This window comes from Sebastes umbrosus, chromosome 10 (assembly GCF_015220745.1).
Source record: "Sebastes umbrosus isolate fSebUmb1 chromosome 10, fSebUmb1.pri, whole genome shotgun sequence".
Taxonomy (NCBI): Eukaryota; Metazoa; Chordata; class Actinopteri; order Perciformes; family Sebastidae; genus Sebastes; species Sebastes umbrosus.
Window position 1 is genome coordinate 17,896,529 of NC_051278.1, and position 20,261 is coordinate 17,916,789.

A 20,261-nucleotide genomic window follows, 5' to 3' on the forward strand; every position below is an offset into this window, starting at 1 on the left:
TCTTGCTTGAGAAAGACCGCAATCTCACCAGTCTCATATAACACAATGTAAGCATGATATACAGACAGACATTGCCAGACAAGAGAAGCAATAATGAACGCTATAAATTTTAATGACACTAACATACAGTAGCCACATGTCATTTCAGACTATATTTATGATTTGCGCAGTAGCGGTTGTCGCATTCATGGGAGTAATCTGTCCTCTTTTTCACTCTCTCTCTTTTAAGGGTCTCAAAGGAGATGAAGGACTTGCGGTGAGTTGAAGCTTTTCATTCTGGGATGTATTTTTATGAAATATTTTTGTCTATTTTCCTGTGCTGCCCAAAAAATAGAGAAGTCAGAGTTTCCAGTTGCTTTCTATCATTGTCTCTGCGGTTCTCTACAGCATAAGTCAATACACCCTCAAGTCTGAGCACTTAACCACTCTCAGTAGAACGCCAACACACAGCGAAAAAATGATCATGTCTCCTGCAAATATGAAACTGTTGTACCATATTGTCTTGCCAGTGGGAACCCATGAACTCTCTGTACACTTCAAATGCCCTTCCCCCCATACTGATGCCTGAAAACAATCCACGCAGACGTGGAAACAATTCAACGCCATCAACTTGAATTCTTTATTCTCACGGGGCCAATTGCGTGTTTTATTGTTTTGTTGCACAGTGATTTTTCACCGGGATGTTAATTTGACATTTTAATAAATTGTGTGAGCGGCTCCAGTGCTGTGGTAGAATTGCCCCAATCCGTCTCACAGCTGATCCTCTGGCTGGCCCACTCTCCCCTTAGTCGCACTCGCTTATTCATGACAATCTACATGTGTGACAATTACCTGCACAATCCGTCTATGTCAGCACCGGTTGCCCCTCTATTCTGTGTAATGGCATTTCTCCATGGCAGCTTGAGCAAGATGAGGTAGATGGAGGCCAGCAGTTGCTCGAGCTCTGGGAATGGGTGTCTATTTTTAGAGCAGAAAGCAAGTCTGATTGTGATTGTCAAATGGGGCTCTTTTTCTATTCCGTCTCTATAGCCTACAAGGTGTGACAGCATGCGTCATAGGTCATATAATATGATGCACTCGGGTTGAAATGTTGTCCTCCTAGGATTATCTTCATATTGACACATGAAGGCTTGTATTAATATGTCACCGAGGATATCAAGAGGGGAGATGGAAATCTTGGCTCCTGCAGAATTTAATTTACTCGCCTTTATGTAGCTTTGATCTATTTTTGCTTCTGCATGCGTAATGTTTACTGACAGCCTTATACAGGTACAATTTACCTTCCAGGAGCTCATCACCAAACAGACACAAATTTTTCTTGGTTTCAAAAAAGGGGGAACTAACAACCTTCCATCAGTTGTGACTTTTTTGTCTTGACACAGCGAGCGGTGTGTTTTTCTCTCATAGGGGGAAACGGGGGCCATGGGATTACCCGGGCTCGAAGGGCTCCCCGGCTACAAGGTAAGCAACAGTATCAGCCCAGAGAAGCATCTCATCTGCCATGAACCTAACCTGATTACAAAGTGAGAGAGAGTGCTTTCACTGTTCTTCATTCTCATTGCAGACCACTGAGAGAGTTTATTTCTGAAATGAGATATCCAGCTACAAAACTGTTAAAAAAAAAAAACGCTTCCAGTGAGAAAGTGAAACACAGTATGCGTTGCAGTTGAAGTTATGAGTCAACGTAAAGCTGAAGTAGGCAAGATTAGAGCACATATTATTAAAAAAAGGTTTTTTTTTATAAAACGGTCGCTATATCTTGACAGTAGTGCATGAGACAGGTAATCTGAAAAAAAGTCAGCCAGTGCAAACTTTCTCATTTTACATCTAAACCGTACACTACAAGATGTTTCTGAAAACATTTGAGGAAAGAAATAGTCATTACAGTAACATACTATTAATTCATATTTGATCAGCGCTGCCTAGTTTGACCGTTTGATTGGAGTTTAGGAGTGATTGACAGCTGCCTTCGTTGAATGAACAGCCAATAGGAACGCTCTCTCTCTGAAATGACCTGTGATTGGTCAAAGTCTCCGATTATGGGCTAGATTTTTTAAAGCCTGAAAACAGAGCCATGAGGAGGTGCAGAAGTTTAGTTCTCTCTCAGAATACTTGAATTACAATATGCTGAAAGGTTACTATGGAAATTTTGCCCAATGATGCTAAAAATATTTTGCCTACTGCAGATTTAAGGGAAAATAATTATTTTTAGAATTAAATCTTTGAAATATTGACCAAAATAATTTCAGGTTGAGATCTCTGAACTGCATATGCACTAATACCACAGCAATTTGGAGCCAAAGCATTAGCGTAATAGAATTTAAAATTATTTTTGAATTTGCGCTTAACATTTTTAATGGTTTGGCCCCTCCTCCCCTACATGATGTTGTGTATACTAGCTCTGTAAAGTCTATTAGATCCTCAAGAATAACTTCTACACGAGATTGTACAATATCATTTTGCCACACTGCATTTGGGCAATCAGCTTTTCTCTCTAAAAGCCACAAATGAGTGGAAGACCCTGTCAGAAGATGTGAGGCGCTGCAGCTTTATCAGCACTTTCAAAACCAGCTTAAAAAATCTGTTGAATGCTGTTCAGCTATGTACTCACTGACCATGACTTGCTTTAATCTGACAAGCATACATTTGTGATGCGCTATTGTGCATAGCTTTATATCGCGTGTCTTGTGTGTTCTTTCTTGTATAACTTTATGTTATTACTCTGTGACCTGCCAAGGGACTACAGATGCAAATTAGTTTAAAGCTATAATCTGGTACGGTGCATCAAATGGCGACATTTATGTTTAAACTGTACATGGTCCCTTTTAAATAGTAAAGTAAATAAATAAAATAATAGTTAACCATCTGCAAAATTATAAAGCTAGCCCTGCATGCAACTTTTCACAACTTCCTACATCTAAATTTGTCTGGAAAAGTTGCCACTTGATAGGCAGTGTGTGACTGTGTGTGTTGAGGGGTGGAACGTTTCAGTTTCTGTGACATTCAGAGTAATTTATCCTTTAGGGGAATACTGTCAAAGGTGTGACATATGCAAAGTGTTTACTGTTGAAATATGAAGAAGACGTAAGTTCACAAGCAGGTTGTTTATCATAACTCCCTATTTGTGATTTTGTCTAAGTAGAGACTTGTGTTTTTAAGTGTTTAGGGCTATTGCATTATTTGTCCAAACAGTGATAGGCCCAGGAGCATCCATTACACCCAGGTTTAGGCAGTTTCTGACATCAGTATCTATACGTGTCTGCTTGACAGTGATTTATGTGTATTCTTTATGTTACGTGCATGTCATCTATCTGACACGTCTGCAATGTTTCCCTCAGGGTGATATTGGTTTGCCTGGTCCACCTGGGATGTTAGGTCCTCCAGTAAGTATTTTCTTTTTTTTTTTTATTCATTTACGCCGACTCACACTCCTCCTTGATGTATCATCTGTGTTGTTTAAGTCCGCTCTTGGCAACAAGTCGATGATGTTCCACAAAGCAACACAAGAATAACAACCATCAAAACAGAAGTCCCATAACACAACACCGCTTTGATTAATAGCTCGGATCTATACCTGTGGTCTGTTGAGTGGATTCTCTGTGAGGTTATAGCAGACTGGTTGGTGTATTATAAAAGGGAGGCTTGCAGAGGTGCTGTTGATATGACACCATTGAGGACCTGTCAAACACGGCCTGATCTCTTCCTATGTTGTGATTGACAGGGGAAGCCCGGCGCTCGCGGAGAGCTAGGGATCCCAGGAGAGCCGGTGAGCCTCAGCCTCTAACTCCCTTTGAGCTGTCAATCCACGTGTCATTCCTTTGTCACTGGCGACTGACACATCGGCTGTCTCTGTTCTCTGACAGGGTGAGAGGGGGCCGCTCGGAGAGACAGGATTCCCAGGGCCCGAGGGACCCCAAGGTGTTGCTGTAAGGATGCTACATGAATTCTGTTGCTCTTCCCAATATAATCACTGCTAGCTGTTGCTGTGTAATGTCCAGGCTGGGAAAATGGAGCTTTGAGTAACACGCTTGCTCCTTCACATCAGCAGATTGTTATTATACAGGAGAGAAAAAAAGAACACGATTCAAGGACAATATGGATAAATATGTATGTTAGCGATCACTTGTCCTGCACATGATTACAACCCACTATGTAATTACCATCAGAGATGGTTTCTGTAATTTTCCCTGTAAGCGCACAATGGGACAGTGTTCGCACAGCAATCAGGATCATTATCCCTTGGTTGAGATATCTCATTAACTGTGGAGATTACTAGGAGTGCAACAGTGCTGATCCAATCGAAGGCGGGAGCTGATACAAAATGTCTTTGTTTGTGTTGCACTCCTTGAGCAGGGGAGACCTGGAAAAGATGGAACTGCGGGATACAAGGTGAGTTGTGCGAACGCGTCGCAAATCCCCTTATAGAAAGTGCTTTACATCAGCCGAGCTACAGAAAGATGGCACAGCAGATTTTTATCCCCACCCCCTCAAACACCCTCCCCTCCTCCCATCCCACCCTCAAGCTACAGCATCCTGAGTGCATTAAACCTATTTGCATATTTGAGATTTTAACGATAAAAACTAAATGAAATCCTGCAGATTTAAGGCTTTGTTGACTTTTAGTCTTTTTACCCTAATTATACAGTTAATGCTTTCAGGCAATGATAAAATGTTTGTAATAGAGGGCAGTACACACTTAGATTAAATATGCATTTTCCTGCCTGATGAACCTGGCGAAAAATTGAAACAAATACTGCAGCAAAGTCTGCTTTTAGGTGACTGATCAGATGTATTATACACTGTTTGCTTCATAATCACACAGAGTGGGCTCACAGCATGCAGAACAGATCTGCTGTGAATGGCCATTACTAACACATTATACAGTCTAATACCAAACTGGTTTGACTGTGAGTGTTACTGTTTTGCTGTCTGATTTACAAGATTTTTTCTTCCCCCCCTCAATGACAACCCCAACAGTTCATTGTTTGCTTATTATTATTAGTTAATATTCTTCCAGCAAAAAATCTCAGCATTGCATACAGCCCTTATACAGTCATGTCTTTCTGCAATAGCGCCTGACTTTTTGGTGGGGCAACAGTGCCATCTAGCAGGTGGCTTCACTCCTCTACTTGCACGCTGCTTTGAGGTTTAATGTAATGCTCAGGGAAGCACATTTCAGTGGGCAAGATGATAGATTTAAGCCTCCCATCAGGCATTGGGGAATACAGAGTACTGCAGATTAAAGCAGGCAGGGGAGAACAGCATCACAAAGAGATGCCCGTTTTAAAACCACCTCATGCCAGATTGTCTTTTGCATGGCTCCTGTAATCCAGCAGGAAATTGATACAAAGACGCTCCCAGGGGTATTGCTGCGAGCACGGTAAAGGGAAGCAATGAGGAGTGACAGGGAGGGATTGGAAGACACAAGACGTTGTGACATGAAGCCAGAGACAGGTATTTTCTCTCCCAGCACCCGCCATACAGTGGAGACAGACAGCTGGTAGGGGGAAAAGAGCAGGCGTTTCTCAAACGAAACAGGAGTGATGCAGAGAAGCCGTGACATTGCAGAAGGTGAAACACTGTACGGGGAGATATTATACAAGCAATACACCTGAGCTGAGTAAGAAGCAATCAATGCACAGTCATCTGAAAAGTGTACGTTTCTCAAAGTCAAGTAATTCAGGAGAAGCTTGCTCACAGTTTTGTTTCTGCAGGCAACAGAACAGAAACTTCTGGAGTGGATACGAGCAAAATGCCAATATTGTATATATTAGAAATCTCGGCTTCATATATACAGATTACAATAATGGATGTGAGCCCCTGCTGTACCTGAACATCAATAATTTGTGTGTAGTGAGTCAGCATAACCTTCCAATTATTTAGATGTTACTGCTTTACCTTTCTTGCATGACATGTTTATCTGCTTTTTCTCAGGGATCTACGGGAACATCGGGGGACAGAGGATCCAAAGGAGAACGTGTAAGCAGCACAGTTCCTGCTTTCCTAAAAAAAAAAAAGAAGCTATTTTTATGACTCAGACTATAATGCACAAAAAAAGGTTTTGATGAATTGTAATGAAAGTCTTCACTTCTGCACAAATATGACTAATCCCCACAAGCACGTAAGCATTAGATAAAGGCATTTAACGCTCACTGCAGCTTCCCTTTGTATTTGCATGGCAAAATTGAAGAGCTCTGTCACACTTTGCGCAGTAATCTTTTTGCAAATAGAGAATGTAAAATGAGGCTTTTAGCTTTATGGTTGGCAACAGAACCTCGGGACAGGTGACTGACTGGACACATTAGGAGAAATAGGTCAGTGTGCACAGCATGTTAAGTGACACGGTGAGTCAGGCTGGTAGAATAGTGTCCGTGGTGCAGCTTATGCCAGCCAGGAAATGTGGTTTTCATTGTCATGCTGTAGAACTCAGCGCTGCATCGTATAAAAGTTGAGACGTGTCTGGGCTTCTTTACCGCAGGGTGATCCAGGGATTCCTGGAGAAAGAGGTGTTCAAGGCGAGAGGGGTCGCGCAGGTGACTCTGGCCCGAATGGACAGATCGGACTACCAGGTCAAAAAGGAGATACCGGCGCTCCAGGACATTTGGAGAAGGCAAACCTCTTGGTAAGCTGTGCAGTTGCAGATACCTCCGATCACACAAAGACTATTCCCCCCGCCAGACGATTAAAACCGTTATCCTTCCTGAGCTTGTGTAACTAGTTCAGTTCTCGTTTCCCTGTATGGGAAAACGGTGCAGCTACAGCTTTCTGCATGAGACATCAAACAAGGTCTGTGCAAGGGAGGTTGCTGTTCTCTCTCTGCTCAACGCTTCCCACTCCTCATCCAGGCGCAGCAGAAGGTCAGAGAGGGAGGGAGATGGAGACAGAGAGAAAGACAGAGATATGTGGGCGTGCCTAGAGCACTGCGGAGCGGTGAAAACACCTCCGTGTGTCACAGACATTTTACACACACTGTACGCGGTCACAGCAGTTATATAACATTCACAGCAGAGACGGAAACTGTTTGGAGAGATTCAAGATCCAGACTATTGTTTGCAATTGTTACCCTGGAAAGCTCAAACAATGTTTGAGTGGCAGAGCATATGTTTTTATATATATATATATATATATATATATATATGCCTTGATAATACATACATTTAGAGGCATACAGAGCTGGTATGACACTTTCTATCTTGATTCATATCTTAAGTACGGAGTGCTTTACTACAGAATTGGACAGAAAGTAACACCGAGAGGTCTCTTTATAGAGTCATAATATCTTATTTAATATTCCCAGACTGAATCTATTTTATTTCAAGTTGGATTTTGAGGCGCAGATGTGGTATTACAATGCAAGGTGGGATTTCACTGAATAGTTAGAAACATTTCGTCAGTAATCTGTCCTCCCTGCCGTTGTTTTCGGCACAGATGGTCTCCACAAACTGTGCGACAGAGGTCTTCGAGTTGAGATACATGTCAGGCATCAGTTTGATTTTCATGCAGTGATGATAACTACTGTAGCTCCTCTCTGCTGCCAATTCATTATGAACGAACAATGTTTTGTATTCTTCTCCACTGCACACACAGGGGGATCCCGGCTTCATGGAAGAACTCAAAATGTTCATCAGAACTGAAGTATTGAGGGTCTTCGAAGGTACAAATTGTTCCAAATTACATTTTTCATGTTTTCTTACCATCTTTATTCTCAGTTTTCATTCTGAATGTGAATTTTTTTATTTTTCCTACCCTGTAGAGAAGCTGTCAAGCGCCGCCTTGCTGCAGAAGACACATGCAGGGATCTTAGCTTCACAAATCCACGCGCCTCCAGGACCTCCTGGAAAGGACGGATTACCAGGACCGCCAGGAGAGCCCGGACCTCCTGGTCCTCATGGTAAGAGCTCAGGCTGCCAGACTGAACCGCTGGACATTAACACCACACATAGACTGTATATAAAGATGGACGACATGACAGCTCCCTAAAAGGGAAGCCAAAACATCTGGATCGCCCCCTGGTGGCTGGCTGCAGTATAGCTCATAAATCCCGCCCCGTCCATGTTAGCAGATGGGACATGGGCCAAACTTAAAAGTCAAAGTACACGTCAAATACATTTTTCCCAAAGATGGTTTCTGTCATTTTAGGTAGTTCTTATCACGCTGATGTATGTTATAGTGTTCATTTTTCTGATAAGTTTGGTTTTAATTAGTTATTTGATGCTATAAAAAGAGGGTGAGACGTCATGATTGACAGCTGCTCTGAGTGAAAGTAACTTTAACTTTCCATAACCGTCACGAGTCTGTGTAATAGAAACATGTGTCACTTTGATCATAGATGTAGTTATAGAGATATTTATGTCTTTCTAGCCAGATAGCTACCGTAGTGCAAACATAGCAGCTAGGTGGCTGTCTGGCTGACAAGCTGCGGCCGCACTCGGCTCTCGATTGGCTCGGGCGGGTGCAGGTGGGCGGGACCTCGATACCGCGGCTCCAAATGACGTCAAAATCTCCAGATGGCAGCTCCCGTATAAAGGATATTTTGGGGAGAAAGCGGAGACGTGTTGTCCATCTTTATATACAGTCTGTGACACCACCTCAGAAAAATAACCACTTCTGTTGAAATATGAATTAGAAATAACACACAACGTTAACATTTGATTGCTCAGAACCATCGGAGACAATTAACCCTTTGTTGTCTGATGTAATTGTAATCTATGTATGTAGCCACGCCATATGTGTTCGCCTCGTTGGTGTTTAAATACAGCAATTAGTCCAACTACCATATGCTGTGCCACACATATTTAAAGCAGGCAGCATTTACTGCTGTAAACACAAAGCTGCAGGTGGACATGAACTATGCAGAGTGAACCACAGCATCCTTCAGTTTAAGATGTTTTTTCTGTATACTGTATAAAGAGTTGGGATGAAACATTGGAGATGGATTGGGGGGTGGGGGTGGGGAGGGGGAGGGGCACCAATATAGGTTGACACATGTATTTTGTAGGGATTCATGGGTATTTTTCTCTTGCTTAGACCCGTATATCAATGCAGACTGAGGGGCGGGAAGCAGAGGAAAGGCCAGGAGTGTGGTGCACAGCGGCTTTCTGGGAAATATGAAGACAAACGAAGAATTGGCTGTGAATAAGAGAAAGTATTATCAATGTGGACAGGAGAGAGCCCCAGTATTGATACCTCACTCCAGGAAAGAAAGCTTCTAAAGTAGAAAAGGAGCATAGTCAGGAGAGAGGGTGGACGTTCTTTATCAAACCGATACAGCTTTCTGACTGCTCATACAGCACTAATGGTTTGCTGGTCAGGCTTTATACCTCAAACTTGCTTAGATTTGTATTGTGTCCACAGCAGAACTACGGTGTCTTAACTTTTGAAGAGGAGGAGTGTGTTACGTGTTGGTGCAGCTCAAAGCACTGCATTGGCCTTTCTCTTTGTATCTACCTCACATTACTCAAGACCATTTACACTTTAACCCACTGCTATAATATAAAATGCTGCTTTCATATTCATGAATAATGTAGTTAAAGTAGGCAACTACTTATAAATATGTGTGCTGTGTTAATGCCATTTGCATTACACATGTCTTGGATTTTGTCTAGCTTGTTTTATTTTTTTTATGCTTCCAAAGAGTGTTTTATAGGTGATTCTTAATGCAGCTTTGCAATAAATATTTATCGAAAACAAAGAGGAAAGTTTTTTTTCCCTTGATAAATCAAAAATTCAGCAACTTCTTAATTTTTTTTCTTTGTTGACTCGTGCCTCCACTCAGCTGGGGAGAGAGTTTGGGGTAATATTTCCTCATTATTTCTCGTCATCCTCTGCTGGAGACTGTGCTCCTCTGGAATATCCAACTTGACTTGTTCTCCAATACGCCAAAATGAATTGTTTATGGAGAAAAATAACCCCTCTGTTGAATTCTTTTTTTTTTTTTCCTCATGGTTTGATTTCACATGGCTGAAAGTCTCAAGCTGTTAGAGAATACCCATAAGGATGCATGCTGACGAGCAGCGTTTCTTTTTTGTTTGTTTTTTTCCTCCTCCCCCTATGTTGTAATTGAGTGCTCATTTATCATTCTATTCATCTTCTACTGTTGAGAGCGTAATGAAAAGACTCAATGATGTAAGTCATTGTGTTTAAGTGCATTTCATAAATTATACATTTTGTTGTTTTAACATTCATTTTTAATTTTGTATTTCCTGTATTAATACTGTCTGAAACAACATGTCTTTTATCATATCAGGCTGTAAACTCTGCTCTGCTTTGTGCTGGAAAATACCAGTAAATATCCCACAGTAATTGGTCTTTGATGGAGCAGCTGCTCAAAGAAAGGTGTTTTTTTTTTTCTCCTTTTGTAAGGCATAGCATGAATAAATAGATGTTGCTGTTAATACTGTTTACAACAGTGTACAACAGGTGCAGGACTGCAATCCTATCAATCAAGCATGAAAACCCACTCTGCGGCAATATTATTTTCTATTAACGTATTTTGTCCATTAGTGCCCCGAGAAAAAAAAATTGTTTTCAACCAAGTGCAGACGCAGAATGGCATTTTCGATTTATCAGAGTGCACCAATCCAGCGTGCCACCCAAGCTTATTGCCCTGTGTGCTATTCAGTATTTTTTTTGCTTAAGGTACAGTGCTCTTTTCTCCATGGATCGTCTCCTCCCTGAATGAATGCCCAAGGCTCTGTGAGTGTTGAAAGAAGTCTCATTATTGTGGCAATGTGTGGCTAGCCCCTCTCTCTCTTTGAGACTGGGTTTTGGAGCATTCATAAGCCTTTTTTTTTTCCTGAGATTTTCTCTGACATGTACTGTAAGCGTTGAAGCGTTTCCCCTTTGGGCCAGGCGGTGCGATGCTTGATACTCCTGTCAATGTTTCTGATGCACTCCATGCAACCGCTGGTCCTGAGACTCCATTACTTTAAGTGCCTCGTGGGGAAATATTTTCGCAGCCCCTCAAAGTCTTACTTGGTATGCTGCTGTTTTGAACTGTAAAGACTCACCGGTTTTGCATGGAGTGAGAATTGAATAACATTACATGTTTGTGTGCATATTGTTACAAGCAACGCACTTGCTGGCCTGACTTGAACATCAGTGTAAATGCTTTGATTGCATGTTCCTTTTGTTCACTGCTGCTTGTTATAGGTAATCATACAGCAGCCAATCACCATCGTATAAAAAAGACTGAACTTCAACATGAAATAATGTTGTTTTTCTCTGTGGTCAAACAAACAAAAGCTTTCTGATCATGTTTATGTTCTCCCAGTGAATTACATCTCTGAGTCTGTAGTTGTCATGATTGTTTTGTGCATCTGTTTGTTTTCTATAGAATGGAGAAATCTTTTGAATGCCTTTAGTGACCCACATATCTGACCTCCGATTGAAAAAAGCCTCTTTGCTGTGTTTGAAATTCTTCAAAGACATGCGCTTGTGGCCTTATTGTTTACAGAAAGCCGCACAAGCCCACAACGCCTCCTTCTTCGAACACTAACGTACAGATGGCCTGTTTGATAATTTCCATTTTTGACAGGATATCAGTACGTCTTTTATTATTCAAAGGTTTGGGACTTGGAATCCAGAGTAGCCTGTTTCTACACCAACTGATATTTATATCATCAAGAAGCCAATCTGTACGAGTCCCTGGACAGATATAAAGGTTGCGAATCCTCATCTTGACAGCTGGATTTTTAACATGTTATGGCATTTGTACTAATCTTACTAACTGTACCACCACGCTCTGTGAACACGACCCCGCACAGTTGTACTTCATCTTATTTACAGTATTTGTGCTCAGCCAGAGTGTTGTGTCTGTCCTCAGGGTACAGGGGTCAGAAAGGAGAACGAGGTCAGCTTGGTCTGGGGTTACCAGGAGATACGGGATCCACGGGGGCACCAGGTAAGAGGCATCTTGGTTTGTACGTTGTGCGATGTAATTTATGGGTTTTATGTGGTCAAATGGAGGCTTGAGCTATTGGGTGAGCAAGCAAAGTAGAACAAAAGGAGTGATGCTATGGAAATCCTATCTTAAAGATGTACAAAATTCAGTTACAGTCAGCAACAGGCTTCAGCAAGGACTGAAGTTTCATGCTCTTTTGCTTTCTGTTGGAGATTTTTCATTAACTCCATATGGCATTTATAAAACTATAACACTTCACTTACCAGTGTGTTTATATTATCAATAGATCAAATGGCTGTGTGCAGAGTGAAAAGGGTCACTCATTGTGATGAACCCACGGAGACGCTGGTGAACATAGAGGAGCATTATGCTGCTAAAAAGAAACATTTCTCTTGGTGGAGACCAAAACAGAGCTAAAAGGAGAGTTAATATTGGATTTACATTCATCAGGTGGAAACACACCTCGAAATGAATGCCAATGTCGCTCTGTATCTGCTATAATATGTCAATGTTGTGATTAAAACTTGTGCTGCCTCTCAGTGGCCAGAAAATTTAATTAATGCTGCTTTAAATTTAATTCTAAGCCTTGAATTTTAGTTTCAGCATTTTTATTGATGCGTGTGTAACACAGAAAGGGCACCGCAATCAATAGTGGAGAAGTACACAACACCAAGGGGTTTTAAGAATGACAAAAAAAAGAAAAAGCACAAAAACCTTATATTGAAATAATAATAACAATAACCAAGAAAGTCCAAAAAATAAATAAATAAATAACAACATAAGTACATAAACAAACAAAATTATATAAATGTAAATAAAATAACACTACTAAATAAATACCTTAAAATAAAAAAATTAAAAGAAAACATAATAAATAAATAAAATAATACAAATAAAAATGTAATTACATTAAATTAATAAAATAAATTAAATAGATAGATAAATAAATAAATACAACTAACAGTATTTGTGCCTGTATAAAAGGGCACTTCTGGCAGTCATGCTTCGATTATACCACATTTGTCACAGAATGACCAGCCCTGTCTCCTCCACATCTTCCACTGTTTATCAGGTTTACTTACCAGTCCACTGAAAGGCGAGAAGTGTAGCGTACCTCACTATGATATCAGAGAACTTTGCTTGTGTCAAGTCTCAAACCTCAAATTCTATTTCAGCCTTCATTTGATATGTCGGCATATCGGAGATAAACACAACTTCTAGACGGCGCTATGTTTTCTAAAAACTCAGCCGCTGCCTTGAAACAAATGGGACCACTATAGAGGACAAAATGCTGCAGTGACGGAGCAATGACGTCAGTTCGGTTTTGTCCTCTTGAACAAAAGTTTCTCTGAACACAACCAAAGATGTCAGCTTGTCCCCTGCTCCCGTGAACTAAAAAAATAACTCCCCATACCCCGATGGAGCGATGAGAAGTGGGATTACCTCACTGACTTCCAGCCTGTGACAGCAGGAGTATATCACTGAACTTAAAGTCACTCGTCCAACTATGTGTGTGCATAATACATGTGTAGGGCAAAGGGAACTCGGCGGTAGCTCTTCTGGAGGGGACAAATCACGGCCTGTTGAAAGACATCATCTCCAGGGGCGCACAGTGATAGGAAGCACCTTCGGCTGTATTCACAAAGAGTTGGAGAGTTGAACAAACTGGCCCCTGCGTTGGTTTCCCCTGTGCACTTACTGCAGTGCCTGTGCAGCAGAAGATTATTTCTACCAACTAAACTTTCCATCACTTGGCCATCATAATGAGGGACAGCTCGCATCCCTTGAATACCACATAGAGCAGTTTCCCCCTGGACCACCTACAGGTTCACGGAGACTGTGACATATGTGACTTTACAACACTGGCGAAAAGGCTGGGAACATCTCAGTGAATGAAAACTACTATAATGTATGTGAGAGTGACCACAATGTCCACCTTTGCCCTCAATTCTTTGTAGCTTTGTAGCTTGGATGGTGCTGAAGTCATGCTCACCTGTAGTGCATTACCTATGTGCTGTAGCAAATTAGCAGGTTTGAGTTGGCAGTTGTAAGTAGACACCTGAACACACAGATTTTTCACAGATATTTTTGATAATGGCTGTGCAACTTTGCTCTGGTGTTTGTGTGTATATGTGTGAGCAGTTAAGAAGTAGATGGATGTGGCGGTGACGAAAAGGGCACATTGTGTTTTCAACGGGAGGAAAAAGGACAAGGTCGTACCTGTTATTCCTTCTGTATGAACTCAAGAGGAGACGGGGCTCCTCCAAGCTGTCACTGGTGCGACTGATGTAATGGACACACACTCCTGTAGATGTTCCCTATAGGCGTATGTGTTTGTTATGTTGTATAGACAGTATATGAGAGACAATGAAGCATTGTGGACTTTCTTTGCCAATTAAGCAAGCTGTTGCTAAGTAACATGAGATAGTAGTGACTCATCTGCCGTGATGACCTCATCATATTAGAGAATGAGGAAATGCACTTTCTCTGTCCTTCATTCTCATTACAGTGAAATTAAAGAATACATTCAGGGAAAATAATAATGTTAAAGGAGAATTAAGAGCAGGATTAATATCACAATATATTGATTTGAATGGTTACTTAGCTCCACTCTCTCGTGTCACTTCTGGTGAAGACGACAATGGCCAAAATGCCGAACTCGAGGCTTCAAAACCGTAGTCCACAAACCAATGGGTGACGTCACGGTGACTTAAAGTCTGCTTCTTATACGCAGTCTATGGGTGGATATAAAGTATACTGTCGCCTTTTGGATAAAACCAGTCATATATTACTATGTACTTCCATACAGTGGAAGTCACTCTACTGAACGATGATAAAGTGCAGCCCGGCGCAGGAATTAATAATGTCTTATTCTCTGTCAAGGCCCTCCTGGGATCACTACTCAGGGCCCTTCTGGCTCTCCGGGGCCCCGTGGACCTCCTGGGAATTGTGACCCCGGTGACTGTCTCCTTCCGTCCCTGTGAACCCGGTTCAAATAGCGGGCTGGTTGGAATACAGACGTCCAGCTCCGAGCTCAGGACGGCCTCGCTGTATGTAACAGCTTCCTCAGCTCTGGTTTATCGGACAGACTCACAACTGACCTCTTTTGTTCACTTTAAAATAACATTTTGATGCAGTCAGGATTTTTTTCTTTTTGGGGGTTGGTTTGAATGGAATAGAAAACCTTTGAGGGTTTTTTTGTTTTTGTTTTTTTGTTTTTGCAATGCTGTACTTTCAAGGTTTTTCTTGTGTTCACATCCCCTACTGTGATGTAATGCATTCCTTGTTAACTCTCATTATGTCTTTCAAGACCATGAAATGACTTTGTTTCATCAAGTTCAGTCCTGTGTGAAAACATGATCTTAATTATTTGTTTGCCTCCTTAATGGGCATGCCTATTCACTCTTCTGTTCTTATTCAGATAAGCCAACGTGCTGGCAGAAGGTACATCTCACATTAGTGTGTGTAGGTGTGTGTGTGTGTGTGTGTGTGAGTGTGAGAGAGAGATTAGCTGAATGAATATTCTTGTTTTATGACAACTGAATGAAACTTATGCAACCAAAGTGCAGCAGATATGTCTGATATGGAAATTATTTATTTGAAGCGTGTTCTTCAAGAATGTATTTAAAGACGGCGATAATAATGGTAATAAATGTAGCATGGATATTCAGTAATATTATTACTAAGAGGCAGATTCATACATTTCTGGATTACTGAGAGTTGTGCTTTATGAAATAATCAATCATGACACATTTGCATTGTCCATGATAATCACGAAAGAATCTGCAGTATAACCGTTGATAAAGACGTCTTCCTGTTTTCTGTATGCTTCGGTACTGAGCGCCATAACTTTTATAGTACCTATAACTCATACTGTTTGTCTGAAACCACTGTGTTTGTAAGACACATACGACAAGGGCAGATCTGAAGAATGTACTTTAATGTTGTGTAATGAGTGTGACCTCACATTTACCTTTTACTGGTGGTTTAAAGGTACAGTGTGTAGGATTTGGCGGCATCTAGTGGTGCGGTTGCAGATTGCAACCAACTGAGTACCCCTCCGCTCACTCCTCCTTTTCCAAGACTGTGGTAACGTGAGCCGCCGAGTGCAAAACTGTGTTAATGCCGTTCGCCTCGCTCATAGGTCATCCTTACCATAATAACACTACTTCAGGAGCAACGGAAGTCAGACGGTGGCTGGCGGTTTTGCACTCTGCGGCTCACGTTACCGCAGTTTCACAAGCGTGTCGGAGAACTATGGTGTCCTTCAGGTAATGTAAAAACGTGAAAGTCTCTCTCTAGAACCAGAGTTTGATTTGTCCATTCTGGGCTACTGTAGAAACACGGCGGACTCCGTGAAGATGTCCTGCTCCCTTTGTAGATATGAAGGGCTCATTTTAAGCTAATAAAAACACAACGATTCTTAGTTTCAGGTGATTATACACTAACGAAAACATAGTTATGATTATTATGTTATATTTCTGCTAATAGATCCCCCGAAATGTTACACACTGTTCCTTTAGTCTGTAAATAAGTTGAATGAGTGATTGTGTTTTTTCTTTTTCTTTCTTCCTGTCTAATGGGGCTTGTAATGGGACCTGACAATATAATTACATGAGCAAGTTGTCATTGTAATGATACACTAAGGTTCTCACTTTTGTAATCAATGTGTGAGTGTCTGAGATGATGATTATTACTGTTTACATAGCGTTGTGTGTATGATGATTCCTCTGGGTTAATTTGTATATTTTTGATTTTCAGCCACACAAAGGAAATCGGACACTACAACTTCAGACTTTTTATTTTGGTTAAACATGTACTCTTAAATGTACTTGAACTTTCTTGTTGTGTGTCACTATGTATCGTCTGGTTTTGGGGTGTCTTTGAGACTGCAGTTTGGATTTATTTATTTTTATTTAGAGCCATTTTAATGTTCTCAGCTAATTTCAGAAGCTTTTGAGTCAACTTTACCTAAACAGGCCACATGATTTATCTCATCCAGAAAGTCAGAGCAATCACTCTGAACATTTGCAGACCCTCGTCAAGACAGAAAGACAAAAGTAGATTTGAATTATGCCTGTTTGAAGATTTTTTTTAAGGAAATGCACTGTATTTTCATCCAAAAAGTAAACTTTATAATCACACTTAACATTAAACTTTTATGTATTTTCCTCAAGTTTTCATTTTGAGCGCTGTTTAATGAGAGTTTGACTCAAAGGCTTTAATTTTTTTTTACTTTTAAGTGTCCTGCTGTGATTAATGTTTGAAAGTTCTGTGGGTGTATCTGACATTTTGAGACGTTAACTCTGTATTTCACAGGATCTGTTTGACACTTTTTTACTTCCTCGTACTTACATCACAGAAAGTCGCCAAGCCTCTCTTACACATATGAATTATAACTCACATCTGAAGCTGCAGAGCATTTTTTTAATATATGTATATTTTTCTCAGCATGCAGGCTTGGTTTTATCTCTGCAAAGTTTTATCAGTGCGAGTGGGTCTGATTTCAGATGAGTATTGAATCAAATGTCTGCCGCTGGCTTCATTTGTGAGTTGAAAGAGCCCCCTGCTGGACATGTATTTATTTCCTCCTTGCCTGTAATGTGAAGGGAAAACAATCTTTCTTTGGGTTATAGGCTACATAAATTCCCCTCCTTCTATTGGCTTCTGTCCTTTCATCACGCTAATTTTCATATTCGGTTTAATGGGTTCCCCTTGGAGACAATAACGCCGACCTTGACCAAATTCAAATGAGGCTGCATCAGAGGACTTAATGTGATCTGAACTTTTTTGGTTGCACTGATGAGAGCAACTCTCTGCGTATATTGAATTTAGCTTGAATTGATATTAATGTGCGCCGGTTTGTGACTTCAATTTAGCTAACCCGCGTGATAACCAGGGAGGACACAAAAATTGCCGCTGATGTCACAGCCCACTTCACTAGCATTTTGGTGCCAGCCAGTTTTACATCGCTCCGAGTTAAAATCCATTTACGTCAGATGAAAGTAAACGCAAAAGACGGAGGTTGAAGCATCCTTCAAATCAAACACTGTTATAAAGATAGGCTTGTCAAATAATGCAAAAATCACTTAAAACAATAGGTTTTATACATCCACATATTTCATTATTGCTTTTTTTTTTGCCTTCTTTACAGTAATGTAAGTTGATCCTGTTGCCACATATAATCTAATCTTGTAAATAAGCTTGTAATGAGGGGGAATATGGATCAGCCTCTCAGCACGGTCCCCGGGATTAAAAATGTCTGCCTGCTGCTCTCACCGTTACTCCTCTCTGCTCCTCTATAAGCTCATGTTGTGCTGTGGGACTTTAATGTGTGTTTTTAAATAGTCTTTGTTTCGTCGAATATCTACCTCAGTCTTGGTTTACCACATGTCTACATGATTAGCTATTTTGGAGAAAAAATATCACATCACTAACTGTTGCCTTTTACTGAAAAAAAAGCAACTGAAACCTCATGTGTATGTAGAAACAGACAGTCCTGGATGTTGACATCAGTCGACTTACTCGACTCTCGATAAAGAATTTGGGGAAGTAATGTCCCTGTTGCGGAGGATGATCCAGTGTGAATGTGGTTACCAGGTATCAGAGGTTATATTTTACACTTTTCTTTGCAGCATCTTTTATTTACACTGATTAATGGCACCTGCCTTACACGTGTACAATAAATGTTATTCAGTGCTTTATTTCTTGTCTTTTTGTGTTATATTTTACACATCTTGGGTTACAGGTTTCTTGTTTATTACAATAAGTAAAACATATTTTATGATACCATTTCTGTGTGTTGAATGGAAGTTATTGTTTTGACAATTAAAGGTGCTGAATTTGATATCCAGAGCATTAATGTAGCATCAAACAACTGTTTTTCTATGTAAAGATATGGAGGAGTAATGTCTACCTGAGCAGAGAAAGAAGTCGCTCTCACTCTGTGTGTGTTGTAATCCAAGTTTCTCTGTGCTTTGTTGACATAGCTGAGCCGGCCACACGTGCTTTTAGTTCATGTTCGTGCAAGTGAGCTGCGGCTCGACATCGTCATGTTGAGAGCCGTTGAGAGCCAATAGAAATGCTCCCAATCCCGTATTTAGCACCTTTAAATTATTGTTAACAATAATAACTCTTTTAAGAAGTTATATCACATGTTAATGTGGAAAAACTCAAAACCAAGGTTTCTTTATCTAACCACAATTTGTAGCATTTCAGTTGTCTTTAAAATGGAAATAAGTTAATTAAATATTCTTAATTAAAATTGCAAAGATATGTTTAAAAGCTATTTTGTATGAAACATAATAAATAGCTGTGATGTGTTTGAGTTTCAAAGGTCATTATTGACCTTGGAAACACAAAACGATCTCGTCTTAAGGTCCATTTAAAAATGGAGCTTTCGATCACATCGCAGATGGACTTTGCCCCGTTGTCATGGAAATGTAGATGGAAAAATGTAGACTAGACAACCTTAAAGTGCTCAGAAAAGATGAAAATTTGAGCATCTACATTTCTACTAGTGGGCAAACTCGTGAAGGTCATGTGATATGATCAAAAGCTCCAGAACAGCTACTGTACTAAATGGATCTTGAGGTGAGACTGTTTTGTCAACTGTGATATTTTTGTTTTTATTTTAGGTTTTGGAAAAAAACTATTGAGAACATCAATTTTGTATTTCCTCTTATTTGTCACAAAATATTATATCTTCGCAAAATGATACCAGAATACAGAATAAATTAAACACGCCATGTGTTGTTTTCTTTATTTGTAACATTAATGAGGGTCTCCCTCACACCTGAAATATATATATCCATATACGCACGACTTCACTGTTGTCATTCTGTACAATGAGGCAAAATCTCACATCAGGTTGTTTTGTAGGAAATATAATGAACCACAATTCAAACATTTTTTTTACAGATTTACAACATTTTCAACAAACTGAAGTCAGTGTGACTTGATGACATTTTCATCCTCTCTCCTTTTTATTTTAAACAGCGGGGCTGAAAAGACAGTCAGACATGAGGAATTTTATATTTAAAAAGGGATTTCAGCAGGTTTATCTTTGGTACGTTAGCACATAACAGAACAAAATAATTGAAAAAGGCACTTAAACCAAACAAAATCATGATCCTGATTTGCTTTGGCTGGTTATTTGAAATGTTCTGTAAGAAAGTGGCGCTTTTATTTAAGAAAATAGTAAATGGTGAATAAGAAAAGGAAAAAGCAGGCAGAGGTTCAAGGAGAGTGGGATAAACAAACGTTTCATATCATCTCAGAAATGTGAGCACCAAGTCCTGAAAAAATCAAAACATCTCTCAGGTAGAAAAACACCAGAACAAGCTAGATTTTTGCAGCA

General features: G+C 40.3%; 1 protein-coding gene across 1 annotated transcript in view; it reads left to right on the forward strand.

The window, feature by feature from the left end:
* Window positions 1-15,566, forward strand: part of LOC119495806 (collagen alpha-1(XIX) chain) — a 111,196-nt gene extending 95,630 nt beyond the window's left edge. The window contains exons 42-53 of the mRNA XM_037782617.1: window positions 230-256; window positions 1,408-1,461; window positions 3,339-3,383; window positions 3,722-3,766; window positions 3,864-3,926; window positions 4,354-4,389; window positions 5,935-5,979; window positions 6,479-6,622; window positions 7,588-7,654; window positions 7,754-7,891; window positions 11,825-11,902; window positions 14,786-15,566. Of these exons, the coding sequence (XP_037638545.1) occupies window positions 230-256; window positions 1,408-1,461; window positions 3,339-3,383; window positions 3,722-3,766; window positions 3,864-3,926; window positions 4,354-4,389; window positions 5,935-5,979; window positions 6,479-6,622; window positions 7,588-7,654; window positions 7,754-7,891; window positions 11,825-11,902; window positions 14,786-14,886 (843 nt within the window). The 3' untranslated portion in view covers window positions 14,887-15,566. The remainder of the gene's footprint in view (window positions 1-229; window positions 257-1,407; window positions 1,462-3,338; window positions 3,384-3,721; window positions 3,767-3,863; window positions 3,927-4,353; window positions 4,390-5,934; window positions 5,980-6,478; window positions 6,623-7,587; window positions 7,655-7,753; window positions 7,892-11,824; window positions 11,903-14,785) is intronic.
* The last annotated feature ends 4,695 nt before the right edge of the window (window positions 15,567-20,261 follow it).